Source organism: Xyrauchen texanus, chromosome 46, assembly GCF_025860055.1.
Source record: "Xyrauchen texanus isolate HMW12.3.18 chromosome 46, RBS_HiC_50CHRs, whole genome shotgun sequence".
Classification (NCBI taxonomy): Eukaryota; Metazoa; Chordata; class Actinopteri; order Cypriniformes; family Catostomidae; genus Xyrauchen; species Xyrauchen texanus.
The window spans coordinates 13,652,547-13,677,447 of record NC_068321.1 but is presented as its reverse complement, the minus strand read 5'-3'; the positions used below and the strand labels follow the sequence as shown (position 1 = coordinate 13,677,447).

The 24,901-nt window shown below is 35.6% G+C and overlaps 2 protein-coding genes across 6 annotated transcripts; one reads left to right on the top strand and one right to left on the bottom strand.

The window, feature by feature from the left end:
* The first annotated feature begins 5,809 nt into the window (after positions 1-5,809).
* ckmt1 (creatine kinase, mitochondrial 1) lies at positions 5,810-16,061 on the top strand. Of its 2 annotated transcripts, XM_052119524.1 has the most exons (10): positions 5,810-5,975; positions 7,302-7,511; positions 9,243-9,441; positions 9,534-9,629; positions 10,360-10,581; positions 10,748-10,833; positions 13,399-13,522; positions 13,841-13,975; positions 15,641-15,766; positions 15,912-16,061. In XM_052119524.1, exons 2-10 carry the CDS (start codon positions 7,360-7,362, stop codon positions 16,023-16,025), a joined length of 1,254 nt encoding a protein of 417 aa, XP_051975484.1. In that variant the 5' UTR covers positions 5,810-5,975; positions 7,302-7,359; the 3' UTR covers positions 16,026-16,061. The 2 variants fall into 2 exon arrangements, with proteins under 2 accessions (XP_051975484.1, XP_051975485.1); XM_052119525.1 differs by lacking the exon at positions 5,810-5,975 and having other exon boundaries at positions 7,153-7,511.
* On the bottom strand, positions 15,978-24,095 carry LOC127638142 (cation channel sperm-associated protein 2-like). 4 transcript variants are annotated; one of them, XM_052119521.1, is made up of 10 exons: positions 23,493-24,095; positions 22,255-22,425; positions 21,993-22,061; positions 21,708-21,880; positions 20,410-20,571; positions 20,206-20,330; positions 19,873-20,051; positions 19,391-19,490; positions 19,011-19,294; positions 15,978-17,188 (listed from the first exon to the last, which is right to left on the bottom strand). In XM_052119521.1, exons 1-10 carry the CDS (start codon positions 23,662-23,664, stop codon positions 17,157-17,159), a joined length of 1,467 nt encoding a protein of 488 aa, XP_051975481.1. In that variant the 5' UTR covers positions 23,665-24,095; the 3' UTR covers positions 15,978-17,156. The 4 variants fall into 4 exon arrangements, with proteins under 4 accessions (XP_051975481.1, XP_051975480.1, XP_051975483.1 ...); XM_052119520.1 differs by lacking the exon at positions 15,978-17,188 and adding an exon at positions 17,199-17,596; XM_052119523.1 differs by lacking the exon at positions 15,978-17,188 and adding an exon at positions 17,199-17,596 and having other exon boundaries at positions 23,823-24,095.
* Between the last annotated feature and the right edge of the window lie 806 nt (positions 24,096-24,901).

The window sequence follows — 24,901 nt, the reverse complement described above, 5'->3', positions numbered from 1 at the left end:
TCCTTTGGGCTAGGATTACTACTGTTTAACCCTGTGCTAACTGTTAAAACTTTGGTGTCATGACTAGTACTTAGATGTTAATGGTTCCAGAATTTTAGTGTTTCTCACTTAGTGCCAAAGTGAGTGGTTTTATCTCATGTAAATCATACCATTTATTAAGCATACCTAGTTTCTAATGTACTATGTCCATAATGTAAATTTTTATTACATTTAAAATTTGAGCTTGTGTGTGACATTATGAGTTAAGACAGTCATGGTGTTTTCCATTTCATAGCCAATCACGTTGATGGATAAAAAATAAAATCAGGACAGGGAATTATCTAACACAAACAGAGGGAAAATAGTGTACAGTTACTGCACTTAAAATGTACTCAAGTAAAAGTAAAATACACCATTTTTAAACTACTTACAAAAGTACAATTCCAGGGAAAACTGCTTAATTACAGTAACAAGAGTATTTGTAATTTGTTACTTTACAACCCTGTTTCCATCGTGCACTATATGTCATGAACAGTGTTTGGTGTAATCCAATAACAAAGTAATTATTAACTGTCATCTAATTACTTTTTAGTCAAAAAAAGTAGTGTAATGCATTACAGATAATATTCTTGTAATCAGATTAGAGTTACTGATTTGTTTACTTTTAAATACATTATAGGGTTATGCTTATTTCTCATATATTATTTGTATAGAATACATGAATTATGGTCAAGTCATTTTTATTTGCATAGACCTTTTCACAACACACATCATTTCAAAGAAGCTTTACAGAAAAGTATGCTTAAAAAAAGCTGTAATACAGTAATGTATTTAAGTCATAATAGTGCTGTGTAAAAAAAAAGGAGAAAAAAAGAAAACAAAAAAACATGATTGTAAATTGTGCCTTAAAATAAATAATAGAAAAGAATTATATTCTCCATAAGATGTTGGTTAAAGGAGAAAAATAACATTAAACAGCATGAATATAATGCCAATATTAGTTATTTATGTGTAGTACAAGTTAAGATTTAAAATGAGTAAACTCCAATGTGGGCCAATGTTTAAACAAAAAGATATTGTATTAACTGTAATATTAATGTCCGAAGTCTTACAATTAACATTCTTGATTAACTGCAGAAGTGCAAACAGATGCATTGTCTTTTGTTATTTGGCTGATGATGGCTGCAATTAATTTATGATGTATTCCATTTTAAGAGTGTAGTCCATCCTTTGACCAAGGTGATGCAGAAAGAGGTCAGTAATGTGCACTGCAGTTCGACTGTAAGCTTGTGGCAGATTAATTTCCAGTGGAGTCCATCTTGAGTCCAAGTTTCAGGCAGTGTCCAATAAAGTATCCCATGTCTGACAGTTGGTGCTGGCATCAGTTCATCCTCTGTGAAGTCCATTGTAGTGGACTGAAGTGATATCTGCTGGCACAGACTGCAGTTAATCGTCATCACTCAGCAACATGTAGTAGTGGGAGTCGGACATCAGGCAGAACTGGAATCGGACATCAGGCAGGATCACAGCTGGATCTGGTAGGCTCTGGTAACCTCAGGATATGTATAACGAGGTTAAGACAGGGAGACAAATAGAATAATATAAGCATAGATGCCATTCACTTTTAAACAGGATTATAGAATATGAGATGTGTTTCTGGTTCCAACAGACCTAACTAATGCAGTCTAACTGTGAGTTGATAGATAAATTAGGTGTATACCTGTCTGAAAAGATGAGTCTTTAGTCCAGACTTAAACTGAGAGAGTGTGTCTGAGTCCTGATACATCTTTGGAAGACTATTCCATAGATAAGGAGCCAAATAGGAAAAGGCTCTACTCCTTTTGTGGATTTTGATATTCTAGGTATTATTAACTATTAGTTTGATCTGACAATTTCTCATTTACACAGACAAAGTGGTAGCGGTTTAAGTATCTTACCCAACACGGGTCATGAATACTCAGTCTATCATAAAGGTAACACAACACAAAAATCTGTTGACAGGAAACTCACCCCTTGTGTTGGCTAAACATAGTGGCAGAATTCACATGTGTATTTCAAGGTGAAGGTCACCCATTAAACCAATTTTTACATTTTGTTTTGTTTTTGATTATCTTTACTAGCTACAAGCATAATACTTGTATCATTATACTTGACAAATGTGATTATTTGTATTTATTTATTTTTGTGCTGAATAACAGGGATGGATCCAAAATACTTGGTGAATGTAAAATTAAAAAGAATGGTTGTTGCCACTTGCTCAGTGGCAATGGTACAACCATTTACATTAAACACAGCATGTTATCTATATATCAACACATATAGAGTATATATATATATATATATATATATATATATATATATATATATATATATATATATATATATTGTTAAGTACAGCATAATTGACACATAAGTCAATTTCTTCAGAGAAGAGTGAGAAGTGGCAAGGAGTGCTAACAGAGCTAAATGTTTACAGCATTTTTGGCCACGTTTATGCTCTATATGTTCTACATTTAAAAAGGTAGTGCATGTCAAGCATTAATGGGACTTGTCAGTTTTACAGAATGTATGCACTGCATGTTGCAGAAGATGACGTTATTGCACAAAACATAGTACTTTGTACCATGTCTTGTAAACTGTCAATAAAATATGAAAATTGATTGATGTAATTATGCTTTAATATAATACCAAGCACCTTCCAATTATAACACATCTTAGTTAGAAATTTAGAAATAAAACGTTGTCAACAGATTTCCTCAACTATTAAATTGATTTTAATAAAAAATGTTAACCACTAGAAAGCACACACAATGATTTTTTGCACTATAATTTACCACTGCATCATGGTCGGCTCCACAGGGGGCCTGGGTGGGCATGGACCACCCAATCATGAGCTTGGCCACCTTGGCAACTACACCTTCATCCACCCCTCCAAATGTTTGGCCGACCCAGAGAGTCCTATGGCCCACCTTACATCTTAGAGCTGCAGCCGGGCCTGCACTGCATACTCACCCGTACATACACATTTGTGGGTTAAAGGGATAGTTCACCCAAAATTTTCTTATCATTTACTCACCCTCATGCCATCCCAGATGTGTATTTCTTTCTTGCTTCTGCTGAACACAAACTAAACAATTTTAGAAGAAAATTTCAGCTCTATAAGTCCAATGCAACAAGTGTATGGTGATCAGCAATTTGATGCTCCATAAAGCAAATAAAGGCAGCATAAATGTAATCCATAAGACTCCAGCAAAATAAGAAGTGTGGGCCCAGTAGGTGGTGGTATGCTAGATGAATACTGAATAAAAAAAGAATGTGAAAGTGAAAATGGAGATTTAAGTAAAAAAGGACTAAAATATTAATCTGTTTCTCACCCACACCTATCATATAACTTCTGAAGATTACTTGTATGGTACCTTTATGTGCTTTTTGGACCTTCAAAGTTCTGACCACCGTTCACTTGCATTGTATGGACCTGCAGAACTTAGAGATATTCTTCTAAAAATCTTAATTTGTGTTCTGCAGAAGAAAGAAAGTCATACACATCTGTGATGACGTGGGTGAGTAAAAGATGAGAGAGTTTTAATTTTTGGGTGAACTTTACCTTTAAAACACTGGTAACAGCATGCTAGTCTGGCCACATTGCGATACAATGTCACTTAATATTGAGTAATCAGAGCTTCTCCTAATTTCGGCTGTAGCTGAAACTGCTTTCAAGAATCAGATGGGTTCTTCAAGTTCAAGACATTTTAAGCAAGGAAAAATCAAGTGTATCTCTTGTATGTGGGCACAGTCTAATAAAAACCAGGGAACGTGGCGCCTCCTTGTGGTGAGTTGTAGCCACTGCCGCTTATGCTTTGCAACGCTGTTCTGTTTGGACTTGTGGAACAGATGCGTCGTGCTTGTTATTACACAATAGTTCCAAGAGGGGGTGCAATCAGACCATAAAAATTTTAATTTTCGTTTTTTGTTGTTGTTGTAAGATTTAAAATATGCACATCAAATACAATCTATGTAGGTAGTAAAAACAAATTCTTAGTATCTTTTTCTGTTGTAACAGTTGCTGCACATAATATAGCAAATTCAGCAGGTTTGGACCCACTTTATATTAGTTGTCTTTAACCACTATGTACTTAAGCATTTGATACAATGTACACATGCTTATGTGTTGTTGCCTTGTACTTACATTTAAAGTACCTGCAGTTAATTACATCTGCAGTTACACTGTTAAATGTAATCCCCAATCCTAAACGTAACCCTACCCAAACCTCTACCCTTATCTAAACCCTAACCATACCCCTAAACCTACCTGTACATCAAACTATGTAGCGGCAAATGTAAATCTTATGAGAATTTAGCAAAACAACACGTAGTTACATAATAAATGCATTGTATTGTATGGATTTTAATGTTAGTACACAGTAGTTAAAGACACATAAAATGAGTTTATTATTGATTGTGGCATAATTTAAAATCATGATTGTCAGAGTATTAACATGTCACTTTAGGACAGCAGTGTACAGTATGTTTTAAGAATTTTGTTTTATCCAACTTATTTTCCTCACTGTATACAGGGTTGGGGAGTAACAGAATACATGAAATGGGAATATGTATTTAAAATACAAAATATAAGTATTCCACTACAGTTACAATTTAAATAATTGGTAATTAGAATACAGTTACATTCAAAAATTATTCTGATTACTGAAGAGATTACTTTGCATTTATTGTCATTTGTTTCATTTAGTCTATATATTTAGTCCTTTCAGATGGAAACATTTATACATATAAATGATGTGATCCAAAGTGCATTTGAACAGCGGTGAAACACTTTCTCATGATGTGTGACATTCATACGAGCAGACAGAGAAGTAAGTTTGAAGAAAGTTTGGAGCAGAAGAAATAGAAATAAACCTTGTGTACATTGTCAGCTTTACACTAAGCTAAAATGCTTTTTCTGCAAATAAAATAAATCCTTAAAACAAGATCAATTTGATTTATCTTGTTTTATAAACAACACTGCAGGAGATATTTAGGTTTTTCAGAGAATGTATTTTTATCATGTGTATTTTGTTTTAATGTACTGGCAGAGTTTGTATTGTTAAAACAATTGAAAAAATCTACCAGTGCTGAAGAAGTAATCCAAAGTATTTAGAATACGTTACTGACCTTGAGTAATCTAACAGAATACCTTACAAATTACATTTTACAGCATGTATTCTGTAATCTGTAGTGGAATACATTTCAAAAGTAACCCTCCCAAACCTGCATATGCACATATGTTTTGTTCCCTGCTAAAATAATCACTTTGACCATTATTTATAGCTAGTTTCCACTTTCAGTCTAGACCTTTTATTAAGAATCAAGCTTCCATAAGGGTGCTAACAATTGAATAGCTATAGGCAAGTATCGTTTATAAAATTAGATGAAGAAAGTGCAGATGATAAAGACATTAATGACTTTAGAGAAATTTTGATTAGCTAAAGACGCTTTTGCTAATGTAGTCTTTTTTTTTAGCAAAATTGTTTAGTTGATTTAGTAGTTGGTTATCAAACCAATTGTGATTTAAGGTACTGTAGTTCCCGGGACGTGTCATTTATTGAGTTTATTGAGTCCTCACAGTGACCTTTGAACTTAATCGTGGGTACATTATCTCATGCCCAGTCTACGGAAGCTCTGATGACAACAACTCCAGATAAGGAATTCAGTCGTGATTTTGTTACCAGGAAACAATATTCAGCATTAGCCAGCCAATGAACGGATGGCACAGTGCTACAAGTACGTTACAGTGGCAAGTTTTTTCTAATTCACTATTGGACACTTCAAACAGAAGGAAGTCTTAAACACACCATTACACTATTATAAAAAAGGCCACACCTATTTCTATTCTACCATTCTGAAGAGAGCAAAAGCATTGCCCTTGTACCTGGTTCCTGCTTCAGAAGAAAAGATATCTTCAAGATTACAGTAAACTGATTAAAAGTTTATTTGAGCTGGTAAGCCTTTAGAATTTCATTTCAAATATATACATGTTCATTCCTATAGATGCTTTACGAACAATTATAAAACAATTGTGTATGTTACTTTCTCTGGTGCTTTAGATAAATGACATAAAGAGAATAATAATAATAAGTTTAAAGATTGCATCTTTGAACTGCATTTTCAAAGAAACGTCACAATTGTTGTGCTCAATCTTACAATAATGACCAGTTTGCTCTGCAGAGAAGTAAGGGATTATTATACAGTTGCTCTGCAGAGAAGTAAGGGATTATTATACAGGCTTTAATTTTTGCCAGTGGTAATACTCTTGTTTATTTCACATGACTTGTGCAAAGTATACAGGTCCGGGGCGGTTTAAGCCAGGATTTTCATTTCCACTAGGAGAAGTGAATGCTCTGAACTTGACTCAAAGGTTAGGCCTTATGACGGCACATGGTGGCAAAGCTAAAGTTCAATATCAGGGTCTTTTCTAGCAATGAGCTTTAAAAGCACCTGCTCAGGGCCCCGAGTCACCAGGGGGCCCCGCAAAGCAAGGTATTTTTTATTTGTATTTAGTTATTTATTGTAAACTTTTTATATTAATATTATGTTGTTATTATTTTACGTTTTGTGTCATTAATATATTCTAGTTTTGGGGGGTTCCAAGTAGGAATTTGCACAGGGCCCCATATGCTCAGAAACGACCCTGTTCAATAGCCACTGTGGAGGGAAAATGTGTGCTCATTCTAGTAATGTTGGCAAATATATATTTTAGAATATTCAGGGTTTTAACCTTCTTAAATTTAAGTTCGAATTCGGTCAATTATTGGTCACGTTAATCTCGTATCTCAACCACAGAAATGACCTTAACTTATATCTACTGTAACCATATAGCCATTGGAATCAGCTTCAATCTCTAGTGCGCATGCGCGTGTCGCAGACGGACGTGTGGTTTTTCACAGGTAAAAACCAACACACTGAGCCAATAGTCTTCAAAGTCACGTACATGGTCCACGTGAACAGTCAGAAGCGCTTCATCTTTAACACATTTATTATTGCCTTTTGTGCCCGAATAAAATAAATGGTTAATTCAATGAAATATTTCATCCTAATGAAATATTATTTGGTGTAGGGGTGGGAAATACTGCACGGATTTCACTTAGATTTCATCTAAGAATCATCTCTAGGATTGTGTTTCCGTGTAAGGGGCTCTCGGTTGGGGAGGGTGATCGGGCGGCTGTTCTGTTGAGAGAAGGGCATAGATATCCGCAACATTCCCCTGCATCCTCCAACTTCTGCCCAATAATTACATTGTTTGTCCTTCTGTTTGTCCATTCTTTAAGACCGACACCACCTGGAGAGATCTTGTCTGCACTGTTTGTCTTTTGTGGGCTTTTAAAAATGGCAAGCAGCTTCGTAAGGATTTTATCCAGTAAAAGGAAGGTGGGCATCTTGTCGTTGGTCGGTGCTGGGACTTTGACAGTGGGATTTTTCCTGAATAGAGAGCAGCATGTGAATGCAGGAGCGAAGGTCCGCAGAATCTATCCTCCCAGGTAACTACACCCATACACACTGCAAACACTAACATCGGCGTCGGCTGATATTCCAGCAATGTAATGTGGAACGGGATGGCACACCAACCATGCTATGACAGAAAAGCCTAAATGAGCGTAAAAGGATGTTAATTGATTCTGGGTGATTGAATGACCCAAGGCTGATCAAGTTATGTGTTACATAAAATAAAATGTTATTCTATATTATAGCCTACATTAAAACAAAAGCATTGTGTGATTCAGTGCAGAATGCTGCTGTTCACGATATGTGGTTCGCAGCAATACCACGTCAACCCATTTTCTTCTACAGATCTCCAAGCGTGAATGTGTGTTCATGTTATATTAGTTTGACACGGTCCACGGAGACGCATGCATTGATAATGCAAATGTTTATCGCTGCAAATGCACCTGTAGGCTACAACGGGGCTAAAGGCATATCTTAAAGGAATCTTCCGGGTTCACTACAAATTAAGCTCAGTTTGCTAATGTTGATTAGCTCAAAAATAAACTCGTCCCTCCTTTTCTTAAAAAAGAAGAAGCAAAAATGGAGGTTACAGTGAGGCACTTACAATGGAAGTGAATGTGGCCAATTTTTGGAGGATTTAAAGGCAGAAATGTGAAGCTTATAATTTATAAAAGCACAAATTAATTCCTCTGTAAAAACTTGTGCGTTATTTGAGCTGTAAAGCTGTTTAAATTGTAGTTTTTATGGTCATTTTAGGGTTTTAGGGTTTATAGCATTAGCTACATCGTTTTGGCGATGAAGTTGTAAAATTGGCTATAACGTTACACCAAAAAGGTTAGTGATTTTATCAAACAAAAATCATGTTAACTAGTATATTTTGTATGTCTTGTGGCTATACTTTTAAAACAGTAAGTATTTTAATGTTATAGTGATGTCATGTATCCTTTATAAAGCAACAAAGGTTATAGCACAAAATTGGTCCATTATTAAAAAGCTTTTGTTAATCACCTTGAACAAAACTGGAATTGACAAATAAGTGTTATTTTTTCTTAAAATAAATATGATCATTTCAGGGATTCTTATTAGATACAGACACTAGTGGCCAAAAGTTTAGAATAATGTACAGATTTTGCTGTTTTGGAAGGTAATTGGTACTTTCATTCACCAAAGTGGCATTCAACTGATCACAACGTATAGTCAGAACATTACTGATGTAAAAAACAGCACCATCAATATTTGTAAAAAGTAATTTTTGATCAAATCTAGACAGGCCCAATTTCCAGCAGCCATCACTCCAACACCTTATCCTTGAGTAACCATAATAAAAACGTCTTTAACCTTGTTGTACTCTACTGGTTGAACATTGGCTGTGTCTCAAAACCAAGTGAACTGCCTGCATTCAGGAACGCGCCTATGATGCCCAAAGTACTGTCTTGTTAGAGACCATTAATGCTTTCTTGCGCTAAAAAGTTGACGTTCTTTTAGCCTAAAATACGCTGTAAAATAGCTACACGCGATGCAACAATCAAAATCGTCTGTATACCATATGTTTATATAGCCAAACAATTGAAAAACAGCGCATATGGACCATCAGTTGGTATTGACTCATTCACAGCGTGCCAATGATGCCCAGAAATGCTGTCTAAGTTGATAACTCACTTGATTTTGAGACACACAGAGCCATTGTCCTGAATTTTGTCAAATGAATTATTTTCTCAATCGAAGCAGTTTGCCTTCACTAAGGCTTAGTTCATATACCCCAACAGCGCTGAATATCCAGATTTGCGGAAGCACAACAATTGTATGGCCAGTCACCTGTCTCCTTCCGTATACGCCAAGCTGTGTGATAAAGCCACTCCTAATGGTTACACTTTGGACCAAGCCATCCAAACAGGCGTGGACAATCCAGGCCATCCCTTTATAAAGACAGTTGGCATGGTGGCAGGGGATGAAGAGTCATATGAGGTAATATGAGAAGATATTGTATCAGACATATGGCATATTAAGAGGATAATGTTTTTTGGAGGACTAAAGTTAATCAAACATGTTTCGTGCAGGTCTTTGCTGACCTCTTTAACCCAGTCATCAAAGAAAGGCACAATGGTTATGATCCTTGCATCATGAAGCACCCCACTGACCTGGATGCCAGTAAGGTAGGAGGGTATATTTACATGTACGTCTTCAATGGTGTCACGACACGAGGAATCGATTTTCCTTTATATTTTGACTTATAATACTGTAAGTTTCAGAACTCAAAACTTTCTCCTTACTGCAAAAACAGCTGTTGAAACCAAACTGCCAAAATTACTCGTTCTCTACTTGCAATGTCCCACTGTGATACACATTTGCATCTGACCACATCCACAACAACACATCAATGCTTACTTTTATCTTTAATCACTTTTGTAAGCCTGCACAGTGGCACTGAGCAGTAAGATAGTAAAGAGAGAAAGCAGGTCAGTCAAAAGCAGAGAACCAATCATAATAGTGGGCGTTTACTGTTGAGTCTTAAAGGAGAAACAGCACCAAAACAGAGCGTTTCTTACCAAGGGTCAGAATGAGGATGGAAAATGATCATGTTTTACAAATAAATATTGTGAAATAATCTTTATTAATATTATAAGTAAACCTCAATGAACATACAGTATTAAAATAATAAAAAAGGCTTGTCATGACCCCTTTAACAATAGTAACATTAGTAAGTCATGTTTGTCATTTTATAAAATCTTGTGCGACAGAAACATATTGAATATATATGAATATTTGGGACCAAATAGATAACATTTGAATATTTTTAAATGGTATTACCAGTCAAAAACAGAAGTTACTTCAAGTTACTTCCATTGTGTTAATATTATACTTGTCCTTCTTTCGTCCCATCAGATACGGGGTGGCATATTCGATGAGAAGTACGTGCTGTCATCAAGAGTCAGGACAGGCAGGAGTATCCGGGGCCTGAGTCTACCACCAGCCTGCACCCGTGCTGAGCGCAGAGAGGTGGAAAGAGTTGTGGTTGATGCTTTGGGAGGCCTAAAGGGTGATTTGGCAGGGAAATACTACAGTCTCACTCAAATGACCGAACAGGAGCAGCAGCAGCTTATTGATGTGGGTATATTTGCTATCTGAGTAATGAATGCTGATCACTGTCAACAAATCTATTGAGACAGCATTAGCTGGTGCTGACTCAACGCAATAATTTTCAAGTCATGCTGTGAAATGCGTATATCAGAAATGAGTATATAATGTACTGGATTTTTTTTTTGCTTTGCAGGATCATTTCCTGTTTGATAAGCCTGTGTCACCCCTGCTGACATGCGCAGGCATGGCTCGTGACTGGCCCGATGCAAGAGGCATCTGGTGAGCATAACTTTCAGTGAGAAATATACCGTACATTGTACCATTGAGACCACGTGATCTCAGTGTTGTGCAAAACAGCTTGCATGACAAACTAACATTTTACAACTGCTTATGTAGTTGAATATCCCCCTAAACTTGAATGATCCATTCCAACTACCACACTCCATTCAGGGACCATACATAACCAACTTCTTTTTGCATCAGTCAGCGCTGTTTTTAGTTGTATTTTACACGTAAGCATGCGCTAGATTAGTTTTAAAACTTTTTTGACTCTAAAGGCCAAAGTATACTTCGATTTTACACAAACGCTCGCCGTCTGCGTAGAGTCTACTCAAGCCTACCGAAGTATACTCCATATGACTGTGCGCGCATACATAGTGGTTGGTGACTGCTATGAGACACTGGACTTACTACTTTTAATGTGCACATCCACTGTTGTTGTTTTTACCTTTGTCTCCTGATATTTAGCGGCAACTACATCTTCTTCTAGTGCTTCTTTGTGAAAGCAACGGCTCATATGTGAGTGTTGCCACCTTGTGGACTCACTAATTAGTGCAAATAATTCCAGGAGCATGCATATAATGTGTGCTTGTGTGTGAGATTTGTGTCATGATATCTGTACATGCATGCTCAGGGTTCGCATCTGAACAAAGTATACTTTAGGATTATGGCCTCCCATTGTCAGAGAAAATATTAGAAGGCCCACTGTGTAGGCTAAGATATTTCTTCTGGACTTCTGCTGTATTAATGAAAAAACTGCTTTTTTTTTCTAAATGTTTGTAAGAAACTAGGAGTGACAATTGATTAAAACAATTAATCTAAATTAATTTTGTGATTCCAAAACTATTACATCTATTTTTGTTTTTAAGATTATATTAATCTAATTTGTTTTTAATAATTTTAAGTCACCTTGAGGCTCCCTTGAAAGTGTGCTGAAGCCCAATAGTGGGCCCTGGCCCCCTGGTTGAAAACCACTGCACTAGATAGACTTCTTTGATCATTGCGCCACATCTCAATGTTTTTTCAGCATCTTGCGCAGGAGCACCACGTTTTTAACCCTTATGCGTCATTATAAAAAAGTTACTCAGAGGTCCATAGAGGACAAAAATGTCCACGTCAAAAAATTGCCATAATAATATGATATATTAATATTATTTTCCACTTTCAATGAACATCAGTCCTGATCATAACTACCAAATATTAATTCATTTTCATGATTTTAACCCTTTAAATTCCAGTTTGTTTACATAATGCCACTGTTGTTTCTTACACACACACACACCCACACACACACACATATTTCTCAATACACACATACAAAACACACTCTGACATCCATACCAACACACCCACACAGTTTTAGCTGCATCATTTATTCATTGGCCTTTATTATTATTATTATTATTATTGACCTGCAGTGCTCTATAATACAGCAAACAGAAAATGGGAAAAAAGCATGAATTTGCTCCATAGGCTAAACATGAAAAAAATGGTGCCATCTGGAGGAAAATATATCTTTTTTATATATATATTTTGAAGCCAGGGCTCTGAAATGAAAGCATAATATCATAGAATTCATGATTTTATGCTTTAATGATACAGGGATCAAATACTGCAGTTTTAATAAGTTTCAATGGGGACATTTTTGTCCTTAAGGTCCTGAGTGTAACTATTTTGTGTACACAGTGTATTATAGATGTATTATAGGAACTGAGGTTGAAATATAAAAATTCTCCAAAAATACACACCTTTGGCCAAATTTATGCCCATGGCATTAACACAAAATTTAAAAGACAAAAAAATGTCCCGAAGGTCACACAAGGGTTAATATGCCGTGCCAAGTAAAAAAAAAAAAAAAAAAGGGTCTCGAATAACGTGCATTCCGTTTTGTTTGTTATGTTGCGACTAATTTTCTTAAACACAAGTTCGCATTCGGTCTGAATGGGCCTTGACTAAACAAATAATTAGACTGTGATCTAGTATCATTTTTGTTTTTCACACAGAAGGTGTGATTTTTTAGTACACCTAATTCAGTGATCTCTGTCTTGCAATAGGGAAATGTTTTGCATGCCATTCCAAAAATAATTAAATAATAATAATTAACTTGAATAATTATGGTAGTGTTCTCTTGGCTGAAAGAGTTGAGTGGTTTTATGGCTGACAATGCTCTCTGTCAGGGTAGTGTTACAGCTTGAAATAGTCTGAAGCCTTACACTCAGGTCTGATATCGATCACCCAGTTTGCCCACAGCTTGCCAACATCCCCTGCATTATTCATCCTCGTCTTCCACTTCTTACTGCCCCAACATTGCCAAACTCATTTTGGAAATTACCTCTTTTAATACTCTGATGTTTTTGAGCTACCAAAGCATCAATGGACATACAGTATGTAATGTCCAACTGATCACCTTGGGGTTGATTTGGGATCCCACTTTGTGTGGCACTCCTATGCTTTGCAAATATGGTTTTTGTACCCCTGATCACATGGATATGTTTACAGGCCAAAGATTCTGGCCTAATTATTGTTGCAGATGATTCAGAATAAACAGATATGTTTCAATGGCAGGCATAACAATGAGAAAACCTTCTTGGTGTGGATCAATGAGGAAGACCACACTCGTGTGATCTCCATGGAAAAGGGGGGCAACATGAAGAGGGTCTTTGAGCGTTTCTGCAAGGGCCTTCAAGAGGTGAGCTCACACACTTGTATGTCATCTCTCAGTCACTGCTAAAGCTGCACAAGCCTTCATTATTTATCCAGCAATGCTCTGTGAGGGACACTGCAGCTGTGTTTATTGTGGCTGCCAGAAATGCCCTTTTGTGAGCATACAGTTGTAAACACATCATCCTACCAGATGTGCATCTGTGTGTAATTATGTGTGTGCACGCCATTGTCTTTGTTTAAGTTGCTGATTCTAAAGGGGGAAAATATCTTCTTTTTGATTATGCTTTTTAGCTGAACAGGTCACTCATGTATCATTCTCACAAGAACTTCTTATTTCCCTCAGGTTGAGAGACTGATCCAGGAGAAAGGTTGGGAATTCATGTGGAACGAACGTCTAGGTTACATCCTCACCTGCCCATCAAACCTGGGCACAGGCCTACGAGCCGGTGTCCATGTTACACTTCCCCGCCTCAGCAAGGTGCTCCCTCTAGAAATAAAAAAAATATATAGCCCAGTAGATATTTCTCTTTTCTGTGCTGCTGTGCAAATGCAAAATGCATTGACTACACATTTAGTGAAAACTTAAATTAAAGTTAACTTTGAGCACGGAAATCTTTTAGACCAAGTGTCTATTATTTTTGTAGTGCTAGTGGGTCTATGGAAAATTTGACCAATTCTACATCTACCAAATGGTATTTTGAAGTGTTCATCTGTCCTTCATCACAATGTACAGATGTTTAAAGGGAAAGTTTATACAAAAATGAAAATTCTCTCATCATTTATTCACCCTCATAACATTACAGATTTATATGACTTTCTATCTTCTGCTGAACACAAACTAAGATTTTTAGGAGAATATTTATGCACTGTAGGTCTATACAATGCAAGTGATTTGGAGACCAGATCGTTGATGCTCCAAAAAATCCATAAAGGCAGCATAAAAGCAATCCATATGACTCCAGTGGTTAAATCCATGTCTTCAGAAGCTATATGATAGGTGCAGGTGAGAAACAGATCAATATTAAAAAAATAAAATCACAATAAATCTCTACTTTACCTTTCACTTCTGAAAATGTGAAACAAAGAAAAAACGGACTTCTGAACATCGCTTCTGAAGATATGGATTTAACCACTGGAGACATATGGATTACTTTTATGCTGCCTTTATGGGATTTTCTTGAGCTTCAAATGTCTGATCACCATTCACATGCATTGTATAGACCAACAGAGCTCAGATATTCTTCTAAAAATCTTTGTTTGTGTAAATGAGAGAGTAAATGAGAGAGAATTTTCATTTTTGGGTGAACTTTCACTTTAAGTTTGTATGCTATGTGTTTCTAAGTTTTTAATCACCACTATTGTCTTTATCTTGCTCACTGGTTTATGGCAATATTTTCATGCTGCTTCAGAGCAAAACTGATTGTGAAAAGCACTATACATTTTAATATAACTGAATCTGTTTCTGTAATATTCTAATATTGTATAGAAAAAAGACATGCTGTGAATTTAATACAAAGTAAATATTTTCCAGATAAAATATTTAGATTTGCCATACAATAATTTGTTTAGGAAAATGACAAATAAAAGGCAATAATTTAATTTTGGACACAAAATAAAAGTGTCTTTAAAATTTCACACTATTATTTTTTCACTGTTTACATTGTTTGGTATACATGAAAATATATAACTTCTGTTAAATATTTAGAATGGGGTCCCACGTAAGTGGATCATCATATTTTGGGGTCCTTAGCATAAAATATTTTGAAACCCCCTGTTTAAGACTATGATCTGTCATGTGACTGACAGGTTTGGCTCAACTATGCTCGGATTTAGAGAAAGCGGAGTGTTAAAATTGCAGTAACTCCAAGATCCAGACTAAAACCTTGGCAAACCGCAGTAAAAACAAAAACTATATTTCTCAGGTTCAGTGTTGCCATAGTTACTGTGCTTTTGGCTTTGTAGGGCATTATGTATTCCATTGAAGAATAAACCACCCCTTTTGCATAATCTCAGTTTACTTATCTATTACTGTATATATCATGTCTGTTGTGTATTATTACTGACTATATATTATGTATATATTATTATTATTGACATGTATATGTCCTGCCTTGCATCTTATTATATGTCTTTTCTCATGCAGGACGCTCGTTTGCCTAAAATCCTGGACAACCTGAGGCTCCAGAAGAGAGGGACTGGGGGAGTGGACACTGCCGCTGTTGGAAGCACTTTTGACATTTCCAATCTAGACAGGCTGGGCCAATCAGAGGTCAGTGCCATTAAACTGCAGGACAGGACAGATGAAAGAAATCTTTTCCCCATGATCAGTTAATTTTTTTATTTAATTTTTTTAATTGTGCAGTTATTACCTTACCATGACCATACTACTCTTGTCTATGTCAATGTGTGCTCAGGTCCAACTGGTGCAGACTGTGATAGATGGAGTGACCTATCTTATTGAGTGCGAGAAGAAATTGGAGAAAGGCCAAGACATCAAAATCCCTGCCCCCATAAGCCAGGTTAAATAGACTGGTAGTAACCCCATGCCTTCTTTGGTCTTCCTTTCTCCAGGCTCCTCCCTTCCTGTCTGTCATTCCTCCTTCAATATTCTACTAATGCTAATCCATACATGTATGTTACATCAGTCATACTGCTCTCCAGTGTAAAAACAGGAGTGAATGTATCGTACTTCAAGATTGTGTTAATGTGGCGCTATTAATTTGTCACATTGTAACTTACTTGATTGTGTTGCAGTAATACTAATATAACCATTGTCAAGATTGCCTCAGGTGTCAGAGAATTTAAAAGGTGTTTTTGTTGAAGATGGTGACGATATAAATTGATTATAGGTGGACCTTCAATGCTGCTGTCTCAAGAGAGTGTTTTATTGGGAATTTAACTGTGGTTGCACACAAAAGCCAAAACTCCATGGCCCACTAAAATAATTAATGTTTAGATTGGTGTTGTACAGGTTAATTAGCACAAGTTCTTCATATGCAAGTATTAATGTCACATCGTTCTCAGCGGACTCAGCATGAGTCTCATCCAAGGTGACATTTGAGAGTATAATGCTCAAAGTTGTCTGTCCTAATTGGGCATTATCCGAGGATGGATGGGTGGATGGATAGATACAGCTTACTGAATTTAGACAGGTGTAAAATAATGAACTCTTAATAATTAATAACAATTTAATTAACAAACTGCTTTATTAGGATTTACCACTGTTATTGAGTAAGTATTGAGAGTGAACAAAAGTAAAGCTGTGCTTAAATTATATTCAGTTTTACCTACCAGTAAAATATTTAATGTTAAACTAGGGCAGGAAAATTGTCAATTGCCTACAAGCAGCTCTCATAACAAGATCTCATAAAGATGTCTCTCTTTTTGAGTTTAAAGTGAAAATTTCCTCAGAAAAAGAGAAGCTCATTGTCATTTTATTTGTGGATAATCAAGAGCATTGTAGACAGTTCTAAACTATACACTACTTTTTCAGTGCTAATGGGAGTGATGAGCAGAGTGCAAAAAGAAAGCATCTTTCACTGTTTAAGTGCCCCCTCTAGTGTTAATGATGGGGAACAAACTTCTCAGTGTAGGTTTGCAGATTTATTTCCTCAAAACTGGTTCATGGTTGCCATTTTCTTCTTAGTTTTCCTCCTTTCTTAGAAGTCATGCAGGTTAAGTAAAGACTGAACTGTGTCAGAACAGATAAAATGTTTTTTATTCAACATGCAATATGACAAAGGCCTTTTAAATATTCCTTAATTAAATATAATTTTCCTTGAGGGCCTTGAGCTATTAGGGCAAAAACCCAATGTTTACATTCTCTGTCTGAGTAAAGGTGCTGTAAGCTATTTGTATTAATACCAACATAAAATGCCCCTACTACCTGACATTTATCATCAAAATAGGTGTTTTGTGAAATATCTGCCTCTGGGACAGCCCAAGAGTCTGTAAACAGCAAAAAAGCCTGAGTGAAGCCCTCAAATTTTAGCCATCAGAAATGTTCACTGCCAGTCCATCAGGTGGCACGTTCTGGTTCGCCAACATGTAATTTGTTGGGTTTCCATCCTCCTACTTTTTTTTTTACATAAATTTGTGCCTAAGAAAACCAGAAAGGAAACAGATCAATATATATAGATTGTTTTATAAAAATCTCTACTTTCACTTTCCTTCACAACTGGATTAATTTTAAGTGGCTTTTATGTGATTTTGGAGCTACAAAATTTGGCCTACAATTCACTTGCATTGTAAGGACCACATGAGCTGAGATATGCTCATAAATTCAAAAAATTTGCCTAAAGGTTTATGGTGGATTTTATAGAGTTTATAGAGTTAAAGTCAACTTTGCACATTAAGGTGACTGAAACAGTTTATTTGCAAAACGATGTTTTTTTTTTTTGCCTATTTCTGAATGTGAACACTATTCTTCGAACATACCTCTTGACATTTGGAAGTGTTTAACCCACAGCTGGTCATTAAAATGGGTCCTCGCAATCCACCAAAACAGTTTTGGAGTTATGGAGACTTAGCAGCCCTCGTTATATGAGTTTTACACTCATTCTGAGACGTCTCCTGGCAGGATTTAATTAAACTGTGTAAAATTGCTCCAATACCGCAAATATACACTCACTGAGCACTTTTTTTAGGAACACTATTGTCCTTATAAAGTGCCCGACATGGTCTTCTGCTGTTGTAGACCATCCGTCTCAAGGTTCGATGTGTTGTGCATTCTGAGATGCTATTCTGCTCACTACAATTGTACAGTGTGGTGATCTGAGTTACTGTAGCCTTTCTGTCAGCTCTAACCAGTCTGACCATTTTCCACTGATCTCCTGCATCAACAAGGTGTTTCCATTGGCAGAACTGCCACTCACTGGATGTTTTTTGTTTTTGGCCCCATTTTGAGTAAACTCTAGACTGTGGTGCATGAAAATCCCAGGAGATCAGCAGTTACAGGAATACTGAAACCAGCCCGCCTGACACCAACAATCATGACACAGTCAAAATCACTGAGATCTATTTTTTTTTTTTACCATTCTGATGGTTGATGTGAACATTAACTGAAGCTCCTGACACATATCTGCATAATTTTACGCACTGCTGCCGCACAATTGGCTGATTATATAAATTGCATGAATAAGTAGGTGTCTATTAAAGTGTTCAGTGAGTGTAACTCTCCCTGTATCAAGGAGGTCATTCGGATGCTCCATCATGACAAGGTGGTTTGCCTCAAAATAATTCACATGATGTAGTGGATGGAAACACGCAACATTTGCATTTTCTTCAGTCGAATTTGTAGAAATGCGCTAAACATTTGGATGAAAACCAGGCCTGTACCAGAACAGACAAGTAGTTGAAGGGATGGGAATGTTCTTATTTAGTGTATTAGCTTACAGCACCTTTAACAATTAAGAATTTAAACATGGTAAGCTGACCAGCCTGGATCAAGTATTTGAACTTGAATTGAATTTGTAAGCACTGAACATGAAAATGCTTGCAATTGCCATACCTACCTGCTCTATTTTGGAGCTGGAGCCTTTCCTCTAGTTTGAGCTGGAGCTTTTCTTGCAGCTCCAAGCATTTGAGGCGGCATTCTTCAGGCCAGTAAACTGTCTCATAGTCCTCCAGGTACTCAATCGCCAGAATAAACTCATCCACACCCTGATCCCAATGTAGCTCCTCATTCATATTTTGCATGTAATCTGAGCTAATTGTTTCAGGCTCATGGACAGTTGAGGGTCCTTCAATATCTTTGTCATGTTGAGGATCCTTTAACACCTTTGATTGGCTCATTTTCCTGAAAATAATAAGATGATTTAACTGTTTACATGGTTATAGTAATGCTTTAACTGGCCAGTTATGAATGAATAGTAGAAAAAATTTGGTCACTTACCTGCTCATTGCATATGTTTTGAAAAATTCTGCCTTGCGCTGGATTTCCAATTGATGCAACTCTTGGGAGAGGTTATTTCGCATAACCTGGAAGGAATTCACTGCATTCATATATGAAACACACAATTTAAAAATCAAGTCATGTTATTTATTTTCATGAGATGAGCACAGGGTAACAGGTGACACTACAATTAAATTCTCATCAGCCAAAACTTAGCAAGAAAACAATTATTAAAAAAATTTAATAGCATACAGAAATTTAGAAAATAAAAAATAATGCTTAACAGCTGAAAAAAATAAAGAACAAACAAATGGCAGATATATAACTAAAAATATGTTGAATACAGGTAATGAGGTGGTATAGTAGGTGCCTTAATGCAAAAATGCAATTATTATATTAATGGGCAATATGTGCTCAAATGGAAGAGTATGGGTCTGGATTCATTAATTCAAGGTTTCATTTTATCTAAAAAAAATACTTACCCACAATACCCACAAAAGTATTGCTGGACATGATGGCTGCTAACAGAAGCCAGAAAATAATAAAAAATTCACAGACGGGATGGTTCAGCTCTGGAACTCTGCGAGTGTCTTCCAGTAATTTACGCCAGTGATCCATGGTAAAAATGGTGAAGAGTGTGATGAAGGAACTTGGGAGATCTCTGAGAAAAAGGACAAGCACATCCATTTAGAACACAAAACCAATACCCAATAAAACAAATCATTTAATTTTCAATCAGTTAAAGCCACATACATGTACTTCATGATCTAAATGGGATGAATACTATGAAATGTATATAATAGAAATGATCTCACTTGAAATCTTCTTTGTAGTGAAGACCTTGAATGTTGGATGTGGTGTAATCTCTGAACAAGTGGACTCCAAATGCAGCAAAAATGTAAAAGATTATCAACAGGTGCGGAATTACGCAAATCGTGGCCTGTTAAAAGTAATTAACTGTATTAAAGAAACACTGTATCCTTTACACTGTACAGTCTTTGATATGTATAACTACGAACCTTACATGCACTGAAGATCGCCAGCAAAATAAGACGCATCTCTCGGAATTTGAAAATGATCTTCAAACAACGGAGGATGCGAAACTGAATCAGTAGTTTTAACAAATTTTGAGATATGATTGCATCTTCGGAGGACTCTGGGAGAAACTCAGGGAGAACAGGCTAACAGAAGGGGATACTGCACATTACATAAGCTGTACTAAATTGTAAAAATTACTAAAAGTTTTTGTGTGCATCTTTTGTAACAACTTTTAAAAGATATTAAAAGTCACTTTGATTCATTTGTAAGAAGCATGGGAAAAAGGTGGTAATACTATTTACAATAAGGTTGTACATGTTTACAACAATACTTAAAGGAATGTTTCTGCATCAGTACAAGTTATGCTCCATCAACAGCATTTGTAGCATAATGTTAATAAAACAAAAAGCAAAAATTGTGGTTACTGTAAGGCACTTAAAATGGAAGTGAATGGGGCCAGTCCATAAACATTAAAATACACATGGTTTAAAAGTTTAGATACAAGACATAAACATTATTCATGCTAACAGGATTTTAGTGTGATAAAATCTTTGTTCAACATGATTTTAATGTGAGAAAACTGCTTAGGGTTTACCAGTGATACGTTGCCATGGCAACAAAGTTGTAATTTTGGCTATAACTTTACACAGATAAGATTAGTAAGCAATTTTATCACACCAAAATCATGTTTAAATGTATAATGTTTATGTCTTGTGGCAATAATTTTGAAACAATGTGTATTGTAATATTTATGGACTGGCCCCATTCACTTCCATTGTAAGTGCCTCACTGTAACTGCTGTTTTAATAAACGAGGAGTGATTCAAATGTATTTTTTGTGGTAATCAACATTTTACCACAAATGTTTTGATGCAGCTTAACTGTAGAACCTGTAATATTCCTTTAATGTTAATATCTAAATGTAAATGTTTAACATTTAATGCTGTATACATTATATATACATATACATATATATACATTAGTTAATGCATCATGGACTATTATGAACTAATTATGAACTTATACATTTATATATATATATATATAAAAGTGAACGGTGATGAGGCAGCTGGTCCCTAACATTCTGCCTCCTGATTTGTTCCAAGGAAAAATTAAAGTCATATGGGTTTGAAACAACATAAGGTTGAATAAATGATAACATAATTTTAATTTTTAGGTACATTATGCATGATAATCATAATACATTAACTGATGTTATTATGTCATCATATAGAACCTTGTAAAGAGTTACTAAAATATTTGGCATAGTTCATTCTTACCAGTACAGTTACAGCAAAGTCAAAGATGTTCCATTTACTTTCCCAAAATAGCCAGAAATCATCGAGCCATTTTAATAGGATTTCCAAAAAGAAAACTTCCAGTATACCCCAGTTCATTGCTTGAAGAACTGTATGAAGAGTTTCTAAGCTCGGGTCTAAATTGTCATGAAACTCTAAACAATGAAAACAGAGGATGTTCAGGATTGACTTTAACTACTTGTTTGTATCCAATCATATGGAGCAATTAAAAAACAAAAAATGAATCTTTAGCTAATGAACTCTCACCTGCTTCTATCCCCAGTACAACAACGTTCAAAACGATGAGAAAAACAATCATATTTTGAAACAGATCACCTAATATATAAGTTAAGGAGAGTATACTTTCATCTTAAGGCACTTATCACAGTCACTAATTAATAACAAAACAAATAAATAAATAGCGCTGCTCAAAACATGCTAATGTGTTTTTCATACAATACTGAATGACAGTGAATCATTCAAAACATCAGACTGAACCTCAGGTATTTTCACAGTATGAAAAGGATACTCTCTAAGATCCAGTGTGCAAACATTTTCAAGGGAGGGAATTTGGCATGGCGGTTCAGCACGCGGTTTAGTCTGCGTTTTTCTGTGGTAATGATGTCTGGTCTCTGTGGATTTATTTCAAACCTCACCAAGTGATTATCTTCCTTCCTGAGACGTCTGTATCGTTCCGGATCTGAGACAGGAATATTCCAAAACTACATTACAACAGATTATTGCAGTTTATTTGCATATATTAATGCCCTCAATAAACAAAATATAAAAAAGGTATAGTTCACCCAAAATATTTTAATCTCATCTTTTTCTCACCCTCATGCCATCCCAGATGTGTATGACTTTCTTTCTTCTGCAGAACACAAACAAATATTTTAGAAGAATATCTTAGCTCTGTAGGTTAATACAATGCAAATGAATGGTGAACAAGCTCCAAGAAGCACATAAAGGCAGCATAAAAGTAATCCCTAAGTTTCCAGTAGTTTCATCCGTGTCTTCTAAAGCGATCCGATCGGTTTTGAGTGAGAACAGACCAAAATATAAGTCCTTTTTCACTGTACATACTGCCATTGCAGTCTTTAAACATGATCATGAGTTCAGGATCGATTACACTTTCTAGTGCTAATAGGAATAGGAAGTGTAATCGAGCGTGAATTCATGATCGCCAAGGAAACTGCTGATGTAAAGATTTATAATGAAAAAGGAGTTACATCTTGGTCAGTTCTCACCCAAAAACCTCCACTTCTGAACACAGATTTAACAACTAGAGTTGTATGCGTTACTTTTGAGCTGCCATTATATGCTTTTTGGAGCTTCAAATTTCTGGCTAACATTCACTTGCATTGTATGGACCTACAGAGTTTAGATATTCTTTTAAAAATCTTTGTGTTCAGCAGAAGAAAGTAAGTCATACACATCTGGGATGGCATGATGGTGAGTATATGATGAGAGAACTTTCATTTTTGGATGAACTATCCTTTTACAAATGTTCCAAAACACTGCTTAAACTGGTTTACCAGCTGGACTACCACCTTAGGATGGTATGACTTTTAGGAATTTTCGAGGTTTTTACCCAAGTTGGTAATAATATGTAATGCGAAGACGAATGGACAAAAATAAATAAATAAAAACAGCAATACACTACAGTAGGCCTAAGTATGTTATGGGAAATATTAAAAAAAATAAAAGATTGAGAAAACTCATTCCCTCTTATCCAGTTTTACAAGTAAATTAATGTAATAATCATACCAATCACATCCTTTATGCAAAACTTTGGATTGCTTTTAGGCTCCTCTTGCGGTTGCTCATTAAACGTGTTGACTTTATTTCGAACAATCTGTGCTCTCTGTTGAGGCTTTTCCTCCTCATGTTGGCCTGTATCAGAGGATTTGATCTCCTGAACTTTAATAAGACGGCTCATTGTTTTACAAAAAAATGTACCTACTAAAATAAGTAATTATTATGAGAATCTAGTCAGTAAGTTAGCCTAGTCAGCGAAGGTGGTTAAAAAATAACAAAGTTTAACGGCAGAAGAGGTTTGAAAGAAAACGTTGAAGGCAACCAGTCTTTGCAACCAACCGTGTAGTCGTTTTAAAAACAAAGTAGCTCCAGCAAGTCAGTCCACTGTCGGCCATCTTTGAAACGCTCCCGGAAAACTATTTCCAGCCATGCAAGTGCAGCTCCTATCTACTTGAATGGAGAAAGACCAAAATCTCAAAAACGGTTGGTCAAGATTATGGTAAAAGAACATATTTCAAATCAGCAATAAAATCTGACAATACTGGAATCATAAACTGTGCTTCTTTAACTCATATTACGCATTTTCCCGGTTTGTATAGCTGCATCCGCGTTATAAAGTTGATTGACAGATTATGATTGTATCTAAAAGGTGATTGGCTCTTTTTTTACTGTAAGGCGGGACTTCTTTTCTACATCCGTTGACCGAAGCTTCTTGGTTGAACATTCCAATTTCTCCCATTCATTTTAATAGAAGTGGCCCATCTCTGCTAAAACACAGAAATATATATATGTATATATATATATATATATATATATATATATATATATATATATATATATATATATATATATATATATATATATATATAATATAGTATAGCACAGTCTAGAAATGTACATTTTATGCTGCAATCGTTACTAGTCAGGTGTGCTGTGTGGACTTCCATCGGACCAGCGGCTACAGAAGATGTATGGTAACTTAAGTTTAAATGCAGTGACCGGTATGTTCGGTAGGAGGCAGATGAGTGGATTTCTGTCTTGATTTCGCATTTAAATGTTAAATGGTTAAAAAACAGTTTTAAGAATTGAGTAGTTGTTGAACAGTTTTAGATTAATAAACATTTGTTGAACATTTCACCCACCCTCAAAAAATATTTTAGGCTACATTTGAGATTTACGCATTTCAATTTCATAACAAAGTTCCATCAAATTGAACTGTGTAGTGTTTTAAAAAATGTATATTATACATTTATTATACATACACTTAATATAACTTAAAATATTTGTTTTTTATTAGACTAAGATTACTTAAGTCAGTCTGATAGAATTTTGTTATGAAATTAAAATGTGTAAATCTTTATTTATTTGTATGTACCTTATATTTCTTTCCATAAGAGACAGTGATTCACACATTAATA

Excerpts from the sequence above, each read along its gene's own strand:
- ckmt1 (XM_052119524.1), top strand. The coding sequence starts at position 7,360 with ATGGCAAGCAGCTTCGTAAGGATTTTATCCAGTAAAAGGAAGGTGGGC. Across the intron at positions 9,442-9,533 it reads GGGATGAAGAGTCATATGAG|GTCTTTGCTGACCTCTTTAA; the intron begins GTAATATGAGAA and ends TGTTTCGTGCAG. Across the intron at positions 13,523-13,840 it reads TCTGCAAGGGCCTTCAAGAG|GTTGAGAGACTGATCCAGGA; the intron begins GTGAGCTCACAC and ends TATTTCCCTCAG.
- LOC127638142 (XM_052119520.1), bottom strand. The coding sequence starts at position 23,664 with ATGAGCCGTCTTATTAAAGTTCAGGAGATCAAATCCTCTGATACAGGC. Across the intron at positions 20,572-21,707 it reads ACTTTGCTGTAACTGTACTG|CCTGTTCTCCCTGAGTTTCT; the intron begins GTAAGAATGAAC and ends CCCTTCTGTTAG. Across the intron at positions 19,295-19,390 it reads AAAACATATGCAATGAGCAG|GAAAATGAGCCAATCAAAGG; the intron begins GTAAGTGACCAA and ends TATTATTTTCAG.